This window comes from Electrona antarctica, assembly GCF_951216825.1.
Source record: "Electrona antarctica genome assembly, chromosome: 22".
NCBI lineage: Eukaryota > Metazoa > Chordata > Actinopteri > Myctophiformes > Myctophidae > Electrona > Electrona antarctica.
Window position 1 is genome coordinate 30991367 of NC_136805.1, and position 26591 is coordinate 31017957.

The following is a 26591-nucleotide window of genomic DNA, read 5'->3' on the forward strand; positions in this document are numbered from 1 at the left end:
GGAATTGAGATTAGGCAGCTTTGTCCTGAAGAGCTCTCTGTGTTACTGCTGCTATTTGTCTTTGTTTGTACAGCGCAGGAAAACAATCTATTAAACCATTTTTTTATGCTTTATGAAAACATTTATAGGACGTGAACACAATTCTATATGCAGTGCATTAGGCTTAGAAAGAATTTAGTGTGTTGTGATGTTTAACACAAAACAAATCAAACCAGTAAAGGCAGTTTGGTTTGTGTTGTGACCTTTTAGATGGGGACAATAGGGATGCTATTCTGTGGCACATATGTGGTTCATGTGGTTAAAAGCCATAATAATAATAATAAATCAAATAACTATTGCCAGTTACCCCTTTACAGTATGGTGTACTCATTTAGAGGTCTCTAATGCCTCACATCTCTCAGTAGAATTGACTTAATTTTAACTGGTGGTGGATAATCCAGTTAATGTTCATGAATATTATTTTTGGTGTTATGAGGAGGGTTTTCGGCAAATACTTCTTTTACAATGTTCAGCACATCTGCATGTCCTTCCGGTCAGTCACGGACGTGACGTGACGTGTCCAGCTGTGATTCATTCACACATTATGCGTGAAAAGAGGAGTTAACGGGTAATTACGGGACCGGTATTTTGCCTGTAAACCTCAAGTTTAGCGGGCATATACATGTAATATACGGTAATATACGGGTGTGATGGTACAATTCGGGAGTTTACGGGAGTTTGTTGGAAAGTTTACCGGGAGTTTCCTGTAATATACACATCCGTATTCCAAGCTTTTTGCGCAGTGAGAAAATAACAACTCTTACCCCAGAATGTCAAACTGCATCTGCTCCATTAAGAGCAGATGGAAACCGCTTTCAGCAATTACATCAAATTGCATGGATTTTATGCTATTAGGTTATGGATTGCACACAGTGCCAAGAGTAAACTTCAATTATTTGTATTTACTAGGCTATACATCATATAAAAGACAAACGTTTCGGCTATGCAGCCTTCATCAGTGTGAGATGATGGATTTTATGCTAACATAAACCAAATAACACACTGCACTTAACACACTGTAAGTAGCATGTGCCATTATGTATCATAATTATTAGGGGTGTAACGATACATTTTAACAGCGATACGATACGTATCACGATACATGGTTGATGATACGATACATGGACGATATTGGTTCATTATGGTGATCCAATACGATACGATTCAATGATTTGAAATCGATACTATTTAAAATACATTGACATTATTTTAATTTAATGAATCCCCTCTTTTTCTTTTATCTTCTAAAAATTGCTAAATACCATGCACAAAAATGTAGTATTGATACAATCGATTATTTGCATACTGTAGCAAAACGATTCGATACCGATTATTTGCATTGCAAACTGACACGATACGATACATAATCAATGTTGCTGTTTTCATTTCAATATACTTTGATTCATGAAATTAAAATCGATTTTTCGATGCAGTTACTATATCGTATACACCCCTAATAATTATAATCATTATGGCATTTCTAGTTTTATTTATTTACTGTTGAATGGTGTATAAGAGAGTGACTGAATCACATGATAGGGTTTAAACGTCATCACAGTTAACAGCTACAGAGTACGAACATGTTTTCAGTCTAATGTATTGGTTCTCAAACTTTTTTTTTGGCTAGGTCACCCCTGTAAATAACTTTACCTTAATGCACTTTGTTACTGTGCACCACTGGATTGAATGTGGGTTTATGCAGTGTGGGATGCTTGCATTGTTGACACAGCTTTGTCTTGAATACTAAACCAATACAGTAATATATTTTTTTAAACCAATGTCTTCCCTGTATGAAAATGTCCAGCGCTGAGGGAGATGCAGTCAGACATTCATTTGATTCCAGTGTGTGAATCTGTGTTCCACTGGGACCTGCAGTTCCTGTCAGCCGAGTGCTATCAGTGAGGCTGCAGACACTGATACGCTATACAACCCCCCAGACCCCCATCTCTTCTCCTCGTCAACGCTTATTTTCCTCAAAATGCTTTCACTGTCTTCGCTCTCCATCACTTTGGCTCCCTCCGTCTCTCATTTTCCTCATTTCTCTGTTTTATACTTGAAAGATCACTGCAGAGTCCTTCCAAAACATGTATCCATTTAAGCCTCACCGGGACAGCAATGGATGTGTTTCAGCTGATAAGGCTTCATCGTCATTGTGTATGCCGTGGCCGTGCACGTCATTTGATCGTCTGCAAACGGGTCACGCTGTTCTCGAATGCTCAGTAAAACGGTGTGATTGCATTCTCTGTTGGTTGCTTTGCTTAACTGGTTGAAACCCTGTGTACTAGTGTTATTGATGACACCCAGTGGGGCATTCTTTGTTCTGCATACTAAGTATCACTGTATCACAGGCAACAGAATCCTGTTCATAATAGCTTGGATGATATCGTCTCAAGGGGGTCTTTGAAAAGGTGAGAGGAGAGGGCTGGCAAAAGAAAAATCGTTTAGTTTTCATAAGAATAAAAAGTGCACCTTCCTTTCATGGTGCTGTATACTGTAGCTCAGGGGTGCCCACACTTTTTGACTTGAGAGCTACTTTCAAAATGACCAGCTCGGCAAGATCTACCCACCAAATCAATTATTATACCATTGCTGAAAATAGTTTAAATATGTACCTGACGGGGCTTCGGAATAGTAGAGTTTGTGTTACATTCTGTACAGTATAAGACAAATCCATCCATCCATCCATAAAGAGTGAGTGTGTGTGTGTGTGTGCGTGTGTGCGTGTGTGCGTGCGTGCGTGCGTGCGTGCGTGCGTGCGTGCGTGCGTGCGTGCGTGCGTGCGCGCGTGCGTGTTATTCTAGGTGTATGGAGTGTATCTAACATGTGTACTGTGTTTGTGTGTCTTCTTGTAGGTGTAAGGAGTGTATCTAATGTGTGTACTGTGTTTGTGTGTCTTCTTGTAGGTGTAAGGAGTGTATCTAATGTGTGTACTGTGTTTGTGTGTCTTCTTGTAGGTGTAAGGAGTGTATCTAATGTGTGTACTGTGTTTGTGTGTCTTCTTGTAGGTGTAAGGAGGGATATCATGGACTACGCTGTGACCAGTTTGTCCCCAGGACGGACGCCATTCTGTCAGACCCAAGTATGATCTGTTCACCATGTTCTTCACACAGTACAGTAAAAAAACACACACACACAGCACCTCTGCTTATATCTACCCGGAAAAGACAGTTGTATTATATAGAAATTTCACGAAATACCTTTCGTTTATGGGTAGGTTTCCTTCAAAACCTAGCTGCAGAACATTATTTTATGTACTCCCAGGACAGAAAATTCTAGAATTTTCGCTGTCCTGGGCTCTAAGGGTGACGTAGGAAGCCACGCCTATCCCGTATAGATACCTGCGTGGCTACGTCAGCCCTCATTCAACTTTTCTTCTGCTAAGCTGCGAGAACGAACTTTAACATTCCAGTGTGTGCAGGGTAATATATCTCGCAAACTCGGCCGAGAGATTAATTCTTTAGGACCGTGAGATCTCTGGCACACTCTCGAAGCAAACAGAAGGATACTTCTCGAGAAAAAAAGCCGAACTTCGACACAAGTGAGTTCTAGGCAACTTGTTGCTACGCTAGCTTGTCGGAAAAAAACAGCTCGCGCCTCTTTTTCTCTCTCGCTAAAGCTAGCGTTTGTTAGCTTAAAGCTATCGATAGTTAGCTTAGCGCTACTAGGCAGATACGCCTGTGGTCTACTATTACACGCCACGAGGAAGATAAACCTGTGGCTGTTAAGCACTCGGACTCCTCTCTCTACAAGCAACCATGTCGCTGACGAGGGAGACCCAGCCCGGGGAAAGACGCCATCGAGGACAGCCGGTGCCCGCCGACTGTCAAGAAGGCCCCAAACAAAAGACGTGCTCCACCTGGGGATGCGGGAACACGATGTCGGGCAAAGACGGGCATGACGAGTGCATGTATTGTCTCGGCCTCACCCACACCCGTGAGTCCATGGAGGAAATCGGTCCCGTTTGCCTCCATTGTGAGAAAATGGACGACGACGTCCTAAACAACAGGCTCGGACGTGTCCAAAGGTATTATGACAACTTTGCCGCCCACGGACTCCGAGAGAGGAGCCCCACTCCTCCCCCGCGACGAGCTCGCATACAAGTCCCGCCAAAGGGGCTTTGGCCCCGCGTCACCACCGGAGAGGGACAACGAGCTACCCCGAGACAGAGGCTCGACTACTCGGGCAACAGAGCCCCAACCGGAGCCTCTTCTTCAAGAGCAGCACCTGCCGGCGCTAGCCGAGACAGGTACGCTACTTCAGCCTCTGCAACCAGGGCTCACGAGGCCACTGATTACGAGGCTCATGGCGCGAGGCCAAGGGATACCTTCGCACCGCGCCGCTCTTCCCCAGCTCCACGTGCTCGACAACACGTCGTGCAGGCCACCATTGAGTGCCCGCCCAGACATACAGCTCGACGCAGACAGCCTGCCGTCGCACCCAGCTATATGGTGGACCGCCTGGACCTTTCCCCAGACCGCGCAATGTCTCCCGGTGGGGAGCATTGGACTACCAGGGAGGAAGGGGAGCTTCGTGATGACGAGCTCCCTTCCTTCCAGGAGCAACTCCAGGACTACCACGTCCTGGACGAGGCCTACGTGGACGAGCGAGATGGCCATGATGACCTCTCCCCCGGGGACTACGTCAGCACCACTCGTCGCCCCTTCGACGACCTGGATGCCATGGACATACAGGAGCACCAGCAAGCCAGGGCTCCTGTCCCCCCGCCTCCTGTACCCCCCATGGATGACTCCAATATTTACGAGATATACAGGAAGGCTAGTGCACGTTGTAACCACACATGGCCTAAGTCAACTGTCAAGGTACTACCATGGGAAGGCAGGACTGATGAGAACGCCCCCCCCCCCCTGCACCTAGAAGACAGAAGCTCCCTATGGCACAGGGCTTCGAGGAGGCCATGATGCACGCCTGGGACGAACCCCTCCTGAAGGTGGATTTTCCCAAGGCCAGCGCCAAGGGGCCCAACGACATACCAGATAAACAAACCCTCGCCATAGACTTCATGCCAGCTATGGACAAGGCTATAGCGGCCTACCTGGCCAACCCTGCAGCTCCTAGAGTGGATCACCACGTAAAGGAACCGCAGCTCCTGTCCAGCAGCGTGAGGGAAGCCTCAAAACTGAACAAGTGGCAGTATGCACACATGTCCTTCGTGGCGAAGGCCCTCAATGCAGGAGCACTTCTCCAGGGTTCCATGAAGAGCCTCCTCATTGAGATGGGACAGAAGTCCATTAAAGTCCAGCTAGCGGAACTGCCAGAAGACCTGGCCGAGTTACGCCGCCTGAATCACGAGATGGCCACCCTCCAGAGGGACTCCACTCTCCACAACGCCAAGGCAATGGCATGTTCCATCCTCCAGGAGAGATGGCGTTGGGTCGATCAGACCAGCGCCATCTCCCTGGAGACAAAGAAAGAGTTTGTGGCTGGAAATATCCACCCAGACAGTATGTTTAAGGACGCTCTGGCCAAGATGTCAGAGACCATCCAACAGCTCGAGTCCTCCACCAAGACGATGAAGGCGCTCGAACCGCTGGCCAACCAGGCCGCCCCGGTAGGCCGCCCCAAGGCTAAGAAGGCACCCTGGAAGGCCAAGACCGATGACAAACCCAGGTCCCAGGACCGGAGCGGAGATAGACAGCGACAGCCTGCAGGCCGAGGCAGAGCAGACCGCCGCACCTCTCCGCCGCCCTACAAGGCCAGGAGCGCTCCCAGAGGCCGAGGCCAGGGGAAGCGCAAATGACCTGCCCGGGCCGGGTCATCTTCCCCACCACACTCAGAGTTCAAGGCCAGAGGTGGGGATCACAGATCTCACCTCAGAGCCTGCGCTGAAGCGCTTAAGGGGGCCTGTACACAGTGCTGTGAGCACCGTTGTACAGACCCCGAAAATTGTTATGTGCAATTCACATGTGTATGTTTTTCCACGTTGTTCAATAAAGAAAACAAAAAAACAAAAAACACAAAAAACAATAAAACCAACTCTGAAGGGCATAGGCCCAGTGGGAAAGATAACCCACACTGTGACAGCTTTAGCTGTCACAGGCCAAAAACTCCACGCCAATTTTTTCCAAACTCAATACCGAAAAAATTCACTAGAGGGAGACATTTCACACAAAGTAAGTCTTCCCCTAGGCAGGCCATGCACCACGCTGACAAGCGCAGGGAACCCTTTGTCACGTCATCTGTCACAATGGCGGATATCCGGGGCTTCCCCGTGGATAATCCGTACAATTCAGACAGGATACAGGCTACAGTTCGCCTCGAAACCGCCCACTTCCAGGAAAATTATTTTCTCAGAAGCGAGCGGGCAAAAGGCCGCCATTCTGCAAGAGGAAATCAATTCATTAATGCAGAAAGGCGCCATCACAGAGGTGGCCCTCGACCAATCAATGAACGGTTTTTACTCCCGCTATTTCTTGGTAAAGAAAAAGGGGGGCGGACTCCGTCCCATTCTAGACCTGAGGGCATTGAATCGTCACTTAAAAAAGCTGCGATTCAAAATGCTTACTCCACCAGTCCTCCTACGCCTAATTCGCGAAGGGGACTGGTTTACGTCAATAGACCTGCAAGACGCATATTTCCACATTCCGATTTACCCGCCGCACAGAAAATTTCTGCGCTTCGGGTTCAGAGGAAAAGTGTACGAGTACACAGTCCTTCCCTTCGGAATGTCACTGAGTCCCAGAGTCTTCATAAAGTGCACCGCGGCAGCTATCGCTCCGCTCCGACAGCAAGGGATCCGTCTCGCTACATACGTAGACGACTGGATCCTACTTGCAGACTCTCCACGAGAAGCACTGTCGCACACACATCGTGTGCTCAGCCACCTCGACTCGCTTGGGTTTATAATAAACCACGAGAAGAGCATGCTTATGCCAACACAGTCAATAGACTTTATAGGCATAACACTGAACTCAATCTCTTACACGGCCCGCCTGAGCCAAGAGAGAATAGACGCAACACTGCAGTGCGTGGCGTCATTCAAAAGGGGACGCTCGATTCCTTTTCATGCATGCCTCCGGATGGCGGGGTTAATGGCCTCTGCGGTCTATTTAATCCGCCTAGCAAGGCTACATATGAGACCTTTCCAACGATGGATAGGCTCTCTACATGTACCAATGCACCGTCGGCACCAGAAGGTAACAGTAACATCACAATGCATACTAGCCCTTCAATGGTGGTCAGACAGGAAAACCCTCTCAGAGGGCGTCCCCATGGGAAAGCCTCTGATCAGGAAAGTCATCACTACAGACGCCAGCATGACAGGCTGGGGAGCCACGATGGAAGGACTCACAGCCAGAGGTTTATGGTTGGGGCCACTACGTGCCCTTCACATAAATTACTTAGAGCTCATGGCAGTCTTCCTCGCCCTGAAACACTTCGAGCAGCGCATCCTGGGTTGCCATGTCCTAGTCAGGACAGACAACACCACGGCCATGTGCTACATCAACAGACAAGGTGGACTCAGGTCCCCTCGTCTTCATCAACTGGCTCAGAAACTGATCCTGTGGTGCAACACACGCGTCCTCTCAATAGTAGCGTGTCACGTCCCAGGTCTTCTGAACACAGGGGCAGACCTGCTGTCCAGAGGACCTCTCCGCTACTCAGACTGGTCACTACACCCTCATGCAGTGGCCCAGGTCTGGAGCAGGTTTGGGAAATCCAAGGTGGATCTCTTTGCCACAGAGGAGAACACGAAGTGTCCCCTCTTCTTCGCAATCAGGGGACCATCAACGTTGGGGCTAGACGCTCTGTCACACCAATGGCCCAAAACCCTTCTCTACGCCTTTCCCCCGCTATCCCTCATCAGCCCCACTCTGGACAGAGTGAGGACTCAGGGTCTGAAGGTGCTCCTAATAGCCCCGTCGTGGGGGGTCTGGAGGTCGGAAATAACCCCTCTCCTCTACGACCAGCCGTGGAGAATTCCCCTTCGAGCGGATCTCCTCTCTCAAGCGAGGGGGGAGATCTTCCACCCTCACCCCCAGGACCTAGACCTATGGGTCTGGCCCGTCAAAGGGTGATGTTGACTGCCGTGGGTCTACCTCCGAACGTAATCGAAACGATTCAGAAAGGCAGAGCCCAGTCAACAAGGGACCGTTACGACACAGCCTGGCGCGTCTTCGAGCATTGGTGCTCACGAAGACCAGACCAAACAGTCCCCTACCAGGCCTCAGTGATCGACGTCCTGTCATTCCTGCAGGAGCTCCTAGACAGCGGCCTAGGCCTCTCCTCAGTCAAGGTCCATTTGGCGGCAATCTCTGCCTGCCACCCAGGCTTTGATAACCAGACGGTGTGGAAGCACCCGCTGGTAAAACAATTCATGAAGGGTGTACGCAGGGAACATAGGACATGCAGATCCCTCGTTCCCTCGTGGGATTTGTCCCTGGTTCTAAAGGCTCTGGCTACAGCACCCTTTGAACCACTACAAACCGTGAGCCTCAAGCTCCTAACCCTGAAGGTGGCTCTCCTGATCGCACTCACGACAGCAAAAAGGGTCAGCGACCTACATGCGCTCTCGATCTCTCCAGACTGCATGAGGTTCGATGAGGGGTCGACCAAGGTCACCCTAAAGGCAAACCCCGCCTTCATTCCCAAAAATGCTCTCTCAGTGTGTGTGCCAGTGAACCTACAGGCTTTCCATCCCCCGCCGTTCTCCTCTGACGAAGACAGCAGGCTTAATTGCCTCTGCCCAGTCAGAGCTTTACGCATATACGCGGATAGACTGGCTCCCTTCAGACAAGGAAGCCAACTCTTTGTGTCCTGGGGTGCCAGGACCAAAGGAAAGCCCGTCACGAAGGTCACTATCTCTAACTGGATAGTGGAAGCCATCCGTCTGGCCTACACTAGCCAAGGCGTGGATTCCCCTCAAGCCCTGAGGGCCCACTCCACAAGAGGTGTGGCAGCTTCCTGGGCACTCTACAAGGGTGTCTCCATTCAGGAAGTCTGCACAGCAGCAAGCTGGTCTACACCCTCGACTTTCGCCACATACTATAACCTAGATGTGGCAGCGCCTTCGCTAGCGCACGCGGTCTTGGGGGCCGCTGCTCAGTAAAGCATCAGGGCAGCATAGCGCTGCCTCCTGCTCTCCACAAGGACTAGGTTCTGGACCCAAAAGGGTCCGAGCCCCTCCCAAAAGGTTTACCTGGGACCCACTGGAAGTTCAGGTCACGGGAGTTCATAAAGTCCCATAAACGAAAGGTATTTCGTGAAATTTCTATATAATACAACGTTAAAGGTTACTTTAGTAACCACGGTTGTATATATAAATTGAACGAAATACCTTTCGTGGAACGCCCTTCTGTTCTCTAAAGCAGAAGAAAAGTTCCGAATGAGGGCTGACGTAGCCACGCAGGTATCTATACGGGATAGGCGTGGCTTCCTACGTCACCCTTAGAGCCCAGGACAGCGAAAATTCTAGAATTTTCTGTCCTGGGAGTACATAAAATAATGTTCTGCAGCTAGGTTTTGAAGGAAACCTACCCATAAACGAAAGGTATTTCGTTCAATTTATATATACAACCGTGGTTACTAAAGTAACCTTTAACGTTGTTGTATCGAATTTTATTGTTTAGAAATGTGAAGACCAACTTCACAACAAAAACATAATGTATAAGAATATGACTCAAGGTTGTACTTTATTGTTACATCTTGTGTACAGGTACATAAGAGTAAAACTTATTTTTGTTTTGGCTTCCTTACAGACAATGCAGCAGCATAGATAGCATAACATTCAAAACAACAAAACCACAGCAAGCACAGCAAACAAGAATAAAGAGTGCAAGAAAGAGCAATCAAAGTGTAAAAATAATAGTAACACATGTACATGTGCATGTTTTCCCTGTAGTAGCAAAGTTAGGTAAACGTTTTGTGAACAGCTTCACAGTAGGTTATGTATCATATATACAACACAATTTAGTTTAAGAAGGTGCAACAATTGATCATGATAGACATGATAGTGCAAGAGGAGGGCGAGGGGTGGTGGGGGGCTAGCGCGGTGATGACATTTTCCAAAGGTTACATTTAGTACCCCACATGATCCAAGTGAAGTTCCCCTTTAAAACGTTAATTACCACACAAACTAGTTATACTACTGTGTTTATGAACTGTGTAAAATGAAATGAGATTCACAGTCTCTGTAAAATGAAATCATCAAATATTAGAAGAACGATATGCCTCTTAATCCATTGAGACCTGGAACGCATCCATGTCACGTTAGCGTTTAACCACATTAACCATTAACCCGTTTTGGGCGGGAACCCCTTTTGGTGTTTTAAACATTATGTTATAATTTAGCTATTGAAAAATAGCAGATCTACAAGCTCATAGCGCGCCACCGAGTGGCGCGCTATGAACTTGTAGGTCTGCTATTTTTGAAAAATCGTTAAAATGTGCCTCAAATCTTTCCGAAAATTGTCATGATTTAGAAAACGTTTTTTTTTAATTTCGACGTCAGGCCTGAATGGGTTAAAGAGGCTTAGCAAAGTCATATTTCCCATGCAGTACTATTCAGATTCAGTCCATATACCTGCAACAACTTTAAAAGCCCATAGTTTTGATGAGTGGTTTCATTTGTCCTGGGATGACTGCCCGCAGCTGCAAAGTAAATCCCGTTGTGAAAATAAGTTGGCTCAATGTTTTTAAGTTTAAATGGAGTCTGTAAGTTTGAGCATTTTGAAGTAGCATGACTGCAAACAGGCTCAACATCTCCATAGTTTGTGCATGGGCTGCATGCTTAAAGTTAAATATATTAAAAAAAAACTACAAAATATTTTACAATTTTAATGGAGTGAACGTACAGTAGAGGGCAGCACGGGTCCATAAAATTGGACCCGGTCCGAAATGGACCCGGTGATATCAGAACAGAACCGATCCGGATCCGAAAACATTCTAATTGGCCGCACCCGGCCCGGACCCGGACCCGAAAGTTTTGGATCCGGTCCGAAACGGAGCCGATAAAAACAGGATCCGATCCGAAATAAACCTACCCGGTCCGAAAGACCTGTTACACCTGTGGTGTGTCCAATCCTATATTATGCTTATTTTCACCATGACTGTGATTATGAGACTGAAGTGAACACTGAACGTCAGCAATAGCATCACCCCCGCCTCTACAAAGGAACGCTGAAAATAGCCGATCTACAAGCTCGCAATGCGTCGCATGGTTAAGTACAGTTTGCACAGCACAATGCAGATTCAGAACAGAACTACATTTTCACAGGCTTTCGTCTTATTATACTTATGTATGCTTATTTTCACCGTGACAATGACAACAAAACTGTCCCAGACATCTGACTTCCCTTTAGGAGATTGCGTGCTGTAATCGTTTGCTTGTAGTTTGCGTTTCACCGGTTTCACCTCGCTCAAGAAGGGGGCCGCCATGATGATGTTCGTGTTAGTGTTCGTGTTGTTACTGTGACTGCGCGCACACACTGTTGGCACGTTCGGAAATAGCGCACTGTGCAATGCAAACTAATAGGCGAGTGTGCTCCGGTGCGGTATTTCCGAACGCGCCCTGTGACACACCCACCACCAGTGGATACGTTCCATTTCCAAATCCTCGAGGCGTGTATTTTAGAACATAATCATTACAACGCAGTTGAACGCACGCATAACCATAATATGTCTATTTTCAAAACCTATTTTTAAAGTTGAAAGGTTTAATATATAATAAAGCTCGGGTCCTGCACGGGCATTTCGGGTATTCTGCATTTCAGATGCCCGGAACGAGGCCCGCAGCTTTGAAATGGAACCGACCCGTTCCCCGACGGCATGTCAATATTTTGCACCCGAACCGGCTCGGTTCTCGGGTGGACCCGTCTTGCCCTCTAACGTACAGTATGGAGCATTTTGGAGGTGCCAAAATGTTGTATTGACTTATATATTAAAATGAGAAAAAATAACCTTCTGGTTAAGGCCCAGGGTAATTTTTGCCCCTTAAGGCACACTTTAAAATATCCTTGGCACATGAATGGACTGAAACAGTCGTGGCAGTAAATGTGTCGCCAATTGCGCCTTACGACGCCTATTTTCGTATGTACCTCCCCGCCGATGACGGCTTTTTTATATATGCCTATATGCACTCAACACTCCAGTTCCGGTGCAAAAAAAAAAGAAAAAAACGGAAATGGAAATGGAAAATCCGCTGGGTTATGCTGTCTATGGCGACGCAGTTTTTAGAACGCTAATACCTCGGATTCTTCTTTTTGGGAGTCACATTGAAAAGGGGGCCTATATTATGCTGTTTTTTCCAGTACCGTATTTTTTTTATTCTGGGACTGCACCAGAGTAGCTTTGCATGATTCACAGATATCTTATGTCTCATACATTTCACACCCAGTCATTTCAGTCTCTGCCTGAAACAAGCTGCTGCATTAGCTCGTGTCTCTTCAAGGCCTTGCATGCTCTCTGAAAGCCCACTCTCTCTGCTGATTGAACAAAGTGCTGACGCATGTCGACTACTTGGTGAGGCATGCTGTCCCTGAAGCAGCATGACCATAATGGAGAAAGCTGTCACACGTTGACAATCCCCCTAACCCCCCCCCCCCCCCCCCCCCCCCCCCCCAGCCCCCACAGAATTTGTTTACCTCCACATGTTGAGTGATACACTTTTTCCACATTTAACATGAACATAGATTTGTATGTTTTATAGTACCTATGTCACTGTGTGTACATAAAGGATCACGCACAGAGGCGTGTTCTTCAAGTCAGTGTGGCTGTTACATCGTTTGTACTTAAATTACGTAAAATTTGGTCCTCGCTAATGCTCATTGTAATATGGTACCATTTTTGTCAAGTCAAAAGGGCACGCACACACGCACGCACGCACGCACGCACGCACGCACGCACGCACGCACGCACGCACGCACGCACGCACGCACGCACGCACGCACACACACACACACACACACGAATGAATGACACCAATCACATCGTCATGAATCGAACACGTTTGTACATATTTTAACCCATTCATTCAAGTTATATCATATGAAAAAACATCACAATACATCAGAAGATCAGGAAAAGGAAAACAAAATGTGAATTACATTTTACAAATAGGAGCTAAGAAAAAACACAGTTACATATTGTGGGGATCTGTATGCTCACCAAGGTTTTAAAATGACTCAGGGGTACCAATGTGGTCAATTTTAATGTAGTTTGCAGGTCATTCCATGTATTAGGGAATAGGGCCACAGAAGCTAAAAGCAGATACCAAGTTCAGAGTTAACTTTTGGTACCTTGAATTTTTGGAAATGCCTTGATCTGGTGTGGTTCAGAGTCCCATTTCAGAACTGATGAAATGTATTTAGGACAATCTCCAAGCATGGCTTTATACAAGAACAGGTGCCAATGCATTACCGAGCAGTGTGCGTTCGAGTTACACTAAAATAAAGCAATCATGTATTCCCCATGAGTCACGGGCTGCCGTGACATGAGAGATAGCCTAACAAGTGGCAAGGCAGTCATACTCTTAACCCATTTAGACCTGAGGACGCATCTGTGTCATATTATAGCTTTTAACCCATTTTGGGGCGGGAACCCCTTTTGGTGTTTTAACTAAGCATTATACTTTAGCTATTGAAAAATAGCAGACCTACAAGTTCATAGCGCGCCACCGAGTGGCGCGCTATGAACTTGTAGGTCTGCTATTTTTGAAAAATCGTAAAAATGCGGCACAAATCTTTGAATATATATTCTTTCAGAGCGAACGTTTTTTTTATTTCGACGTCAGGCCTGAATGGGTTAACATTGATGAATGAATACATAAACCTTAATGGATGAAGGCTGGTGTTTGCTGAGATGGTTATATTATCTCCGATCTCCCGGGGGCCCAAACCCACAGCTTGAAGTTCACCTGCGCTTTGAAGCGTCAGACTTTTATTTTTCACTCAGGTTGCATTTAACTCCAAAGGAAGTAGCTGCCGTATACATTTGGAGACCTCACTGTCCATGAAAAGATTACAGTCCCAGTGCCGGTCCCGAAAAATCCCAAAGTCTGCAATCTATAAGATTGCAAATAGGCTATGTTAGATTGTTTTCATCACTTTTTTTAAAACTCTTTCCAGGAATATAAAGCCTGCAGTTTCTCTTAGCTTTGATTCACAGTCGATGTCACTGGTAGGCAGGTTTCTGAACTGTCCACAGCCCTCCCCTGAGACACAGAGTGAGTAGACAAAAATGGTAGCCTACCGTATTCTAATGAGCATTAGTGAAGACCAATTACATGGAGATAAGTTAACAAATAAGTTAGCATTCACTATATCTAATATCCCCTCTTCCTTCACTTCAGTAACGCCTGAACAAGCAGCCAATATGACTAAAACGTGACCCCACCCCTTTAGTGCGTGCGTGCGTGCGTGCGTGCGTGCGTGCGTGCGTGCGTGCGTGCGTGCGTGCGTGCGTGCGTGAGTGCGTGCGTGCGTGCGTGTGTGGGTGTAAGGCATATCTCATAAAACACTCAGCCAGAAAGAGAATTCAAGCACTACCCTGTCAAGAATTCCCTGCTGGACTGTTCTGTAGAGGGCAGAGAGAGAGAGAGAGAGAGAGAGAGAGGGAGGCGGGGGGGTTGGGGGTTGATGAACGATGGTAGATAAGATGTACATCATGGTCCTCGAACCTTTTCATTTAAAGGTCCCCCATAACCAGTGGTGGAAAGTAACATCTACTTAAGTACCATACTTTTTTGAGGTATTTGAGGTATTTGTACCTGACTTGAGTGTTTCCAATTTACAATACTTTTACTTCTACACCACAACATCTCGGATCCAAATAATTATACTCCACTACATTTATTTGAAAACTTTAGTTACTTTGTAGATTTTTATTATTATTACATAACATACATTAACCACTTCAGCCCTATGTACATCTCGGCCATTTGAAAATAGCCAATCTACAAGATCTGCTATTTTCAAAAGATTATTATACATTTGAAAATTTGAAATGAGACATTCTGCTTTGGTACTTTAAGTACATTTTGAAGCCAATACTTTTGTACTCAAGTACATTTTGAATTCCAGGTTTGTACTTGTAACAGAGTATTCCTACATTGAAGTATTAATACATTTACTTAAGTAAAAAGTGTGATTACTTTTTCCACCACTGTCAAATACCTATATGGCGTGTTGTCTATAAGCAAAATGATGCACAGCACACGTCCTTGTGAGGTGCCAGCCAACTGAATGAAAAAAATGTATAGCCGCACACTCATAGCTGCCAATGCATATGTTTTAACTCTATAATTGCAGCTAGCTGTTAGCATAAACCCCAGTTCCCAGTGCCACCATACACGTTCACTTTAAAAGACGGAGTTTGTCCACCCCCCCCCCCCCACACACTCGCTACACATTGGAACAAGCACACACTGTTTACAGTACCTTTCGTCAGAAGCTTTTACATGGCGGCAGCGTCGCGGTACAAAGGCACAAATTAAATCCGAAATGTGGATGGCAGAAGATCCACCAAGGACAGCGATCCTGGAGTCCGACTTATGGAGGTTTGAAAATCCTCCTTTCAACTGCTTTGCACTGTGATTATATTTGCAATCCCATAGTTGGAACGGTGGGACGTTGCCATAGGAACTGGACCAATGTTAAAAGCTTCCGTAGGCCTGGGATATGACGGCCTGGGATATGACGCCACCTAGCGTCGACGTCTGTATATACTGTATACGTACCTGGGAAAGAAATAGTTAATGAGGACACAGAGACACAGATTCGGACAGATAATACTTCTAATAATTCTTCAGGGTGAACACGTGGTGAATGGCGTGGTGTTTATCAGTCAATTAGTCAGATGTGCAAACAGCACGAGGTACAGTCAGACAGGCTAAAAGGATAACACAAAAACGTCCTGGGACACTAACATTGTGGTCCTATTGTATTTTTATTGAGTACATATTGTACATACTGAATTCATCATATTCACGGTGGCCATCTTGCTATTAAGTTGGTAGTCCTGTACACTGTCTTCAATTACAAATTTTATTGGTGCAACATTTCGGTCGCTCAGACCTTCATCAGGCATCTATTAAGTTGGTGGCATTTCTTGCCAAACCGTAAATATGACATGAAATCAAAATGACCTCTGTGTGAATATATTTAGTAAATTCATTGAATACATACAGTAGTAATGTAATGTCCAGGTACATCAAGTGACATCCAAATGCAACTTACTTTTTATTTTTGTAGTTGAGTCCACCTAAAGTGGACAAAAACAGTTTGAGTCGAGACCGAGACAGACGGGAGGAGAGAGCGAGACAGAGACCAGTTTATTATTATTATTAAGGGACCAAGGAGTCACGAATAATAATAATAATAATTATTATTATTATTGTCAGTATAGTATCAGTAGTAGTTACTTGACCACAAGAGCAGGCAGCGCCTCAACAAACCCTGGCTTGGTGTTGACGCTGTGGGTTAAATCAGCTGTTCTCTTTTCCTCAGCTGATTTACCAACAGTGAGGATGAAAGCAGGTTTCTAATTTCAGCTTTTTATCTCCCTTGGTATTAGCGCTCATGTACAGTAAGTAGCCACAAAGGACTTTGCGCACGCACGCACGCACGCACGCACGCACGCACGCACGCACGCACGCACGCACATGCCGAAGCACAGTTAAGTCCTTCCCTCAATCCCAGAGCTGAGGAAATGGATGAGGAGATGCACTCATGTTCTTTTCCTCGTGACAGCAGACTTTTCACACCACGAGAAGTACACACACACACACACACACACACACACACACACACACACACACACACACATGCGCACGCGCACGCGCACACCTCTTAATCGTGCTGGAAAGGACTGTTGTGATGCGCTGCTAGTCTCGAGGCGTCCTCAAGGCCTTCCAACAAGATGGTGTTAAAATGTCCGCCATCATGTGGGGGCGGATTGAGTGTGTCTGCAGACCTTGGAGAATCATTTTCACACCGTGAGCGATGATTGTCCAAGAGGTGCTTTGAGACGCCAGTGTGTGAAGGATGAGGATTCTGCTCACATTCTGATTGGTTGAACGAGCGCCCACAAGCTGACGCCTGAGGACGGTGAAATGACATCACCTTTCCTGGATGTGACAGTTGAATGACATCATCTTTGCTGAATGTGACAGTGAAATGACATCGCCTTTCCTGAATGTGACAGTTAAATGACATCATCTTTGCTGAATGTGACAGTGAAATGACATCATCTTTGCTGAATGTGACAGTGCAATGACATCACCTTTGCTGAATGTGACAGTGAAATGACATCACCTTTGCTGAATGTGACAGTGAAATGACATCACCTTTCCTGAATGTGACAGTGAAATGACATCATCTTTGCTGAATGTGACAGTGAAATGACATCACCTTTGCTGAATGTGACAGTGAAATTACATCACCTTTGCTGAATGTGACAGTGAAATGTCATCACCTTTGCTGAATGTGACAGTGAAATGACATCACCTTTGCTGAATGTGACAGTGAAATGACATCACCTTTGCTGGATGTGACAGTGAAATGACATCACCTTTGCTGAATGTGACAGTGAAATGACATCACCTTTGCTGAATGTGACAGTGAAATGACATCACCTTTGCTGAATGTGACAGTGAAATGACATCACCTTTGCTGGATGTGACAGTGAAATGACATCACCATTGCTGGATGTGACAGTGAAATTACATCATCTTTGCTGAATGTGACAGTGAAATGACATCACCTTTGCTGGATGTGACAGTGAAATGACATCATCTTTGCTGGATGTGACAGTGAAATGACATCACCTTTCCTGAATGTGACAGTGAAATGACATCATCTTTGCTGGATGTGACAGTGAAATGACATCACCTTTGCTGGATGTGACAGTGAAATGACATCACCTTTGCTGGATGTGACAGTGAAATGACATCACCTTTGCTGGATGTGACAGTGAAATTACATCATATTTGCTGGATGTGACAGTGAAATTACATCACCTTTGCTCAACTTGTCAATGGCAGTGAACCATTGGATTTTAACGAATTAACTCATCAACCAAGCTCACAACGCCTCGCAGTGCGAGACGTTGTGAGCTTGTTCTTCGGCTACTTTCACAATTCTTGCCTTTCTTATATTACAATTTGGCCATTGTTTGACCTGTTTTTTGTAGTGTAGTTTGTTGATAAAGTTAAAGCCTCTTTGTGCCACGATGGGGTCACACACCTCGAGGAGAAACGTACCCAACAACGGATGGCGCGGCGCCAGCAAAGACACCTCCATGCCGATCCAGTACCACCTCAGCCTCCAGATGCAGGCCTCGCATGTCCTAACTGTGGCAGGATATGTGGTTCCAGAATAGGACTTCATAATCATCTACAGTGGCGGCATTGTCGTCAGCGAAGATGACCACTGCCAAACTCACGGCACAAGGAAGCTGCGTCATCTTCGACATAGACGGACTGTCAGAAGTGTGTGTGTGTGTGTGTGTGTGTGTGTGTGTGTGTGTGTGCGTGCGTGTGTGTGCGAGCACATGCGTGTGTGCGTGCATGTCTGTCCCACAATATCCACTAGGTGGTAGTAGACTTGTGTCCATGCCATGGTTCCAATATCACCACGAGATGAATAACTAGGATATTCTGTGAGAATATTACAGTCAGTCGGTCATGGTTATGGCCGTCCAGCTCCCCTGCCTCCCCTCCCCTCCCCTCCCCTCCCCTCCCCTCCCCTCCCCTCCAGCCATGGGCAGTGACTCAGTGAGTCACCTTCAGGAGTGAGAGCTTATCCAGACTACGAGTATACCTGCAGCATTGTTGCTCCTGAGCCTGGATGAAGCGTTTAGTGTTACCTCAGTGCAGGGCTATAACCAAAAAGTCGACTAGTCAACCAATCAACTTCATTAACACAAGTAGACTTTTGTGTGTGTGTGTGTGTGTGTGTGTGTGTGTGTGTGTGTGTGTGTGTGTGTGTGTGTGTGTGTGTGTGTGTGTGTGTGTGTGTGTGTGTGTGTGTGTGTGTGTGTGTGTGTGTGTGTGTGTGTTTTTCTGTGCACGTGTGTACATAATTCTTTCAAACTGTAGGATTGGTTATTGTCACGGTCACGGACAGAAGTCATTCTTTCCTTTTTCAGTGTTTCTTTTCTTTTCTTTTTTTACAATGGAACCAGGAGTCCAGTCTCAGCCATTAATTAACAAGCAGCTGTTCCCCGCCTTTGATGTCGGCTGCTCAGCTGCATGCTCTGATTGACTGCATGGCGCAACTAAACTGTGTCAGAAGTCAGAACAGACTTTATCCGCAAACGATTCCCCCCCCCCCCCCCCCCTACACACACAGTCAATGTGATGATGTTATCAAAGGAGGAGTCGACTCGACTTCAACTTTTACTGACAGCAAGTCGACTTGCAAAAATCACAAGTCGTTATAATGAATGCCCTACCAGGCCTCCTCTGAGACACAGAGTGAGTAGACATCTTATAATGAGCTAAATGATGTGCCGATAGGTTGAAAATAAGTGAGATGCCCCTTTAACCCATTAATATCTGTGTCATCTTAGATTTTAGCATTGGCTATTCAAAAATAGCAGATATACAAGCTTGTACAGTATGTCTTCTATTTATGAACATTTGAAACGTCTTGGAAACTACTGATTTAGAAGGCATTCGTAGAATCGGCCTCAGGTCTTAACAGTTCTACTGCCGGGAATTGTTTGATCCAGTGTTGCGCCGCAATTTCTTACCCGATTTTCACGGAACAAACGCCGAAATACTTCAGCGTATGCTCCAAAGGTAATAAAACAATCCAGGCAGCGTAGGATATTTGATTAAAAGGCGGGTTCTGCGTGATGTGGCGTCAAACTTTTAATGGGTATATAATTATATAATAATATATATAATAATTATAATAATAATATAATTATATATATAATTATATATATATATATATATATATATAATCTTAATACTCGTCCATGCCAGGTCTTTGCCCACACATACTGTAGTCCTGAACTTAATTAGATCTGTGTATAATATTTAGGGCATTCATTTATCACTTGTGTGGGATTTCTCCTCATTAGGTTGACGTACTGTATGCTCCACGTTTTCGCCAAAGTTATAAAACTACAGTTACATTTCCTCATTCTGTAGTCCAATCACATTCTCTAACAGATGGGCTTTTTTGTGCCCATAGCCAATTCTCTCTCTCTCTCTCTGTGTGTGTGTGTGTGTGTGTGTGTGTGTGTGTGTGTGTGTGTGTGTGTCTGTGTCTGTGTCTGTGTCTGTGTCTGTGTCTGTGTGTGTGTGTGTGTGTGTGTGTGAGACTGTGTGTGTCCACCAAATAATTTGTCAAGGACTTGCAGCAGCATTCTATTTAATACCCAGACCACCTACTACTGTATGTCAGAAAAGCAATTAAAGTGTGAGGGTTTCATTTTAATTGGAATCTGATTACATTACAGTGGTGTGTGGAAAAATGTCTGCTGTCACGATGAAAAGAACATGAGTGCTTCTCTTCATTCATTTCCCCAGCGCTGGGGTTGAGGGAAGGACTTAACTGAATGTGTGTGCGTGTGCGTGTGCGTGTGCGTGTGCGCGCGCGCGCGTGTGTGTGTGTGTGTGTGTGTGTGTGTGTGTGTGTGTGTGCGTGCGTGCGCGAGTGTGTGTGTGCAGGGGCGAAAGGACCTGGCAATGGGCCCCAGTGCAAATATTTTGTTTAGGCCCTAAAATATTGTGGCGATGTGATGCGATGTGATATGATGCATCGCGCTTCATTATACCAAATGCGTCTTTGAACTGTACCTAAGCGATCTGATAGTAAAATATTCAATCAATTTGCATGTTTCACTTTCAATCAATCTGTATCTGTGTATCTGTAGGACTGCAGGGCTGCAGCCTGCAGGCTATCAGAAATGACTTTGGACAGATGGAAAAAAACTTTAGTTAAACTTGCAGAGTGACAGATTACTTTACCTGGGTTACATCTTCTGATAGTGCTGACATGACATAATAATCCCATCTAGTGTTTCATTAGCGCGACGGAACGTGACAGAATAGGCTACAGCTGAGCTTGTTGTGCTGCTGACAGGCAGCGCATGAACACAAACACACACGTTGAAACAAGGTGATAAGGACACCAAGAAGGAGTGGACAGTGATGTCACTGTTATGCAACACGGAAGTAGTATGGACTTGAAGCTGTTTATAAACCAGTCAGTCAGTGACATCACTGACGAATCCTTGGTGTTACTCTTCCTGCGACCGATAGCCCCTGAAACCAGGCTTTCACCGTCGTCCTGACTCTTTTTTTCCCTCTTCTTCTTCCCCCTTCATGGGCCACTTGGGGGCGCTGGGCCTCGGTGCATTGCACCGGTTGCACCGTCAATATTTTCGGCAGTGGGCGTGCGCGCGCACGTGCGTGCGTGCGTGCGTGCGTGCGTGCGTGCGTGCGTGCGTGCGTGCGTGTGCGTGTGTGTGCTTGTGCCTGTGTGAATGTCATCACCAAAACTATGTCAATATTGAAATTAAACGTAAGTGGGAATAGAAGTGCATTTTTTGAAATGGCTGAGAACAATCAATGCATCAGACTTGTAGGCCTATCAGGCAACTTCAATCACATAACCCTTCCACCACACTCCATCTTTCACTTTTATTTCCTATAGATCTAATTCCCTCCCCTGCCAAAGAACTCGCCGACTCTATGAATTGTAGGATAACACTATGATTTCTGAATATATCAAAACACAAACTATGAAGAATGCCTTGTGTCTGCTTCCTGAAAGCCACGAAGCAAGTGCAAAAATGATTAAACCGAGTCCACACAGCATGAGGAAACAAAGATGGAATATCAATGATATTATCTATCTATATTAGTGGTCCTTGAGAGAGTTCCAGGGGGTCCCCAGCTAAATGATAATTAGGAACCAAAAAGGACCCTTATGGGTCTGTAACTCAGAGGGTTCCATTTGTACGCTCTCAGAGTAAAATTAACTTTGATTCTACAATATATTTCTATCCCGGAGATAGAAAAGCCATTAAATAGGTAATTCAGGTCCAACCGGGGGCCCTTGAAATGAAAATGGTTGAAAATTCTGTCCTTTCACAGGCTAATGAGTGTCATTTTGGGAGTCCTTGACATGAAAAAGTTATGCACTGATCTACCGTATATTATCTAAGGGGTAGGGTACTCCTCCGTGGATTCATCTACACTATTTGAATCATGTATTTCATGTATCTGTCATGTACTCCTAAACAAATACAAATAAAACTAAAGAATACAACTATTATAGTGGTATTGCTCAGCCCATCTTTCAGTTATTTCACAGAGATACATGTTTCTCAGCCTCCAAACAGTTATGGTCGCGGTATTAAATTCAAGGTTCATTGAACTCTAGTAAAGTACAGCAATATCCTGTTATTGTACCAGAATGTTCTGGGGAAACGGTTAAGGCTGATTGATGTAATGTTGGATACATTGCACAGGACTGACCTATGATGCAATAATTCATCATGTGCCAAGAGGTATAGTATAGGTCCAAAAAGGTATGAAAATAAACCCTCCTCTGCCCACTCTTTCTTCTTTTTCTCCTTCCGAAATGTACACTCTGAAGCGATATTGCCCTTTGCCCCTGTTAAGTGTTGACTTGATGCCATATGTAGTCCTGAAGAAAGCAAGGATGTTACAGAGACACTGGAGATGGAGTCACTTGGAGGGGGGAGGGAGGGAAGAGGGGTGAAAAAAAATTCCTGGGAACTGCACTTGTGTCCTATGTATACATAGAAATGCTGTTATTGTACTGCTTTTTCCAAATAAAATAAATATTATTAAAAAAAAGAAAATAAACCCTCCAAACCCTACTGTTCATTTATAGAGGGTATGCGCATGCTTAAAGTGAATGGCACATCGAGTGGCAAATCAACATGCAAAGTGAGTTTAACATTGTTTAACGTTGTTTAATACAATCAGATAGGACTTTTCTGTTTGGATGTATGGGTTGTCGAGGCCAGAAAGTAGTTTTTTTGCCACTCAGTAGGCGTTCCTGCATAACCTCCGGGTTTGATGATGATGTCACGCGCATACCCTCTATATGCAGATACGGCTCCGTTTGTTACTTTATTAATCAACATGTGAATCCGAAGATTCAAAGATGCCACCCACTTTTGCCCCATTTAAAACCACACTCACCAAACCACTTCAGTATTTTCTGTTATTGTGGGGAAGCTTTCACTGAAAATTGCCAATTGACAAGCTCACGCCACGTCGCAGTGTGACGCGCTGTGAGCTTTGTCTCTCTGCTAGTCGCCGTTCAGTCAGTGCAGGTTGTTGGTGTGTATAGACCTTGAGAAACAGAAGTGTGTGAGGAGGATGAGTCAGCACATTGTTTGATAAAGAAAAGGCAGGAAGATGTCAGAGGAAGTAGTCAAACAAACAACAAGCTCTAGTGAGTGAGTACAAAGGATGTTAGAAATGCCCCAAGCTGTAATAATTGAATTGTTTTCTCTTCCCTCTTCCCTCCCTCTCTCTCTCTCTCTCTCTCTCTCTCTCTCTCTCTCTCTCTCTCTCTGGCTGCCTGACCTTGGATGGAAGCAGCGGATGAACTTGGGATTGAGTTCATGGGTGAGGAATTGTTCCATTGAACACATGACATAATATCATCATATCTCGCTGTACCTCCCCAGGAAACAAACACACACACACACACACACACACAAACACACACACACACACACACACACACACACACACACACACACACACACACACACACACACACACACACACACACACACAAGCACCTTGGCAAATGAATATGGGCCAGTTTCCATGGAAACACTGGGGTGGATTCTATCTGCATGGAGCCATGGTGTTGTCAGAGAGAGTGATGTAAGGATGATAGGGAAGCCAAAAAACACCTCTGCATATATTTTACTGGTGAGGACATCACCGTTTTAGGACAGTGCTGTTATGAATGCCATTATTACAATCCATTATTTACCGGATATAGCTCTACAAGAGCTTGTAGATCGACTTGTGTTTTCGGCGCACAACACCGAATAACTCCAACCCCAAGCCCCTAAATCTATAAACTACGAATGTGTAGGCCTAATCCTCATCCTAACAAGAATCTTTTTTTTCTTTCTTTCTAACTTTACAATTTTTTTTTCTTCAAACCACACAGTAAGACAACCACTTCTCTTGTGAGGACAAGTGAACAATGCAAGGCAGCCTCCGCACACTCAAAGCTGTGCAAAAATCCCATAAGATGTCTGAAGAAGGTCTATGACCGAAAGCTCATAGGATTTTGGCACAGCTTTGAGAGTGCGGAGGCTGCCTTGCATTGTTCATGTGGTTTTCCTTTGGCTCCAGCCAAGAACTAGACCCATGCTCTTGCAGATGAGCAGTGTTTTGTTTGTTTGTTTTTCCACTGTTCATTTGAGGACAAGGAAACGTGTCCTCACAATGTCTATTTCACAAATTCTGCTATACTTGTAGGAACACTTGGCCCTCAAATATAAGTACCACACACATGCATGCACGCACGCACGCACGCACGCACACACTCACCATCAACATCAACACATCTTGCTATATCAGCCTCGTCTCACACTCTAATGAAAATAAGGAGGAGGGAGGAAGAGGAGCAAAGTGAACTTAGTTCACTCTGCTCCTCTTCCTCCCTCCTCCTTATTTTCAAAATAAGGAAGAGGGAGGAAGAGAAGCAGAGTGAACTTAGTGAGTTCATGCGTGGTACTTATATTTTAGGGCCAAGTGTTCAAGGCATCTAGTTCACACTGTGAACACAAACTGTGTTCAGTGTGAACTAGTTGCCAGTTTTTATGCTTGAGTTTTTGTCTTTTCGTTTTTTCTCCTGTTTGTGTAGGACTATTTCTTGATTGTTTTGTTTTCTTTCTTTCTTATTTTTTGTTGCGACATACAGAGAGACCCCTTGTGGTGATGATGCACCATAAACAAATACAATTAAGAATGGAAAATGTAAACCATGCAAGGCACCAACCTGCTCATTGGGTTCAGTGGTTCACTTAGGGGTTCAGTGTCTTGCTCAAGGACACTTATCGACATACAGCCAGGAGGAGCCAGGGAACAAACCGCTAACCTTCCGATTCCTGCCAGATGGCCACTCTTATAGAGCTCCTGAGCTACAGGCTCCCTAATTCATATCCGAACGTGTACATTGTTGTTGTACACGTTCAGGCGGAGCAAACGGGCGACATCCAACATTCACAATCTGTTTAGCAAGAGGCAAATTGTAAAGTGTAAAATCAGGATGCCATCAAGGCTCGCCAAAATACATTGTTGTCAACAAAATCAACTGTGGATTTAGCAGACTAAAATCTTATGGCTAAAACTAGACTAAAACTAAACCATTCAGATGAGTAAAATATGACTCAAACTAAATAACATTGTATGTCAAAATCAACACTGCTCTTTTTTCACAAAGACGGTTGGTACAGTGAAGGTGCGACGGTCACTGTAACCTTGTGTGTTGCTTGAGACTTAGTCATGGTTTTGCCACTGAAAGGACACACAGCAGGACGGCATTATGGACTTTAACCAAAATGGAACATGTCCTCGTTTAAAGCTTGTTTCCACAACGCCGGGAGGCGTGTTTTTTCTTTCGTGTATCGTCAGATGTGCAGCCATGCTCTCGTCTCCTACGAAGAAATGCTCAAATCAACGCCGGCGGTGAACGACCGAGAGGAATAAATGTGATGGTAAAGTGAAATGTCAAGTGGCAACACACTAGTCTCGTTTTCACAAACGCAGCTGGAGCGGTGACGTTAAAGAAGGTTACTGCGACCTTCTGTTGTGTTGCACGGGAGGAGATAGTGAGACACACTGTCTTTGCCACTAAAAGGCCACAGACGAGGTCAGGACATTTTGCACTGTCACCCGAACTGAACTGTCCCCCTGTTCAAACTTGTTTCCATAACGACAAGAGGCACCCCGGCCACGGTGGGGAATGCCCACGAAGCTCTGCTCCTCCCCCATTCATCATTCCTGACAGCATGCGGTCCATTCACACGCGTGCGGTCTGTGTTTTCTCACGCGAACGCTTTCAGGTCAAAGTAGTGATTCACCAGCCCATGCACCCAGCAGCTACCAGCCTGCAGCTGGCTCCCATGCAGTGTCAACTCAAACGGATAAGTAGATCTCATGCCTGAAATAGTTGCCCACCCCTGGGCTATATGTTGTTGATCTGGCCTCTGGCAATGTGCTTATTCAGCACCATGGAGAGAGGCGTGAATACACATTCAGTAGCCTGTACGCTCTTCTGCATATGGAAGCTCTCGCTCTCTCTCTCTCTGACACAGCGAGTGCAGAATAGACAGAGATAACTTCATAAAATGAATTAAAGTTAAATGTTAATGTAATGTAGATTTAATGTAAATGTAAACTATGCCCGACCTGCATCTCATGCACTCTCTTCAGTTGACCCGCACCTTCTCGACCTGCAGATAAAACCCGGAGGTGCTGATGGTTTCACATTGACCCGTACAGCACTATTAGCCTGAGTAAGACTACAGTATATACGGATATATATATTTGTTGTACATCATTCCATGCACTC

At 45.4% G+C, this 26591-nt stretch overlaps 1 protein-coding gene across 1 annotated transcript in view; it reads left to right on the forward strand.

The window, feature by feature from the left end:
* Positions 1 to 26591, forward strand: part of nrg3b (neuregulin 3b) — a 291582-nt gene that overhangs the window by 242211 nt on the left and 22780 nt on the right. The window contains exons 3-4 of the mRNA XM_079492152.1: positions 3045 to 3118; positions 23591 to 23617. Of these exons, the coding sequence (XP_079348278.1) occupies positions 3045 to 3118; positions 23591 to 23617 (101 nt within the window). The remainder of the gene's footprint in view (positions 1 to 3044; positions 3119 to 23590; positions 23618 to 26591) is intronic.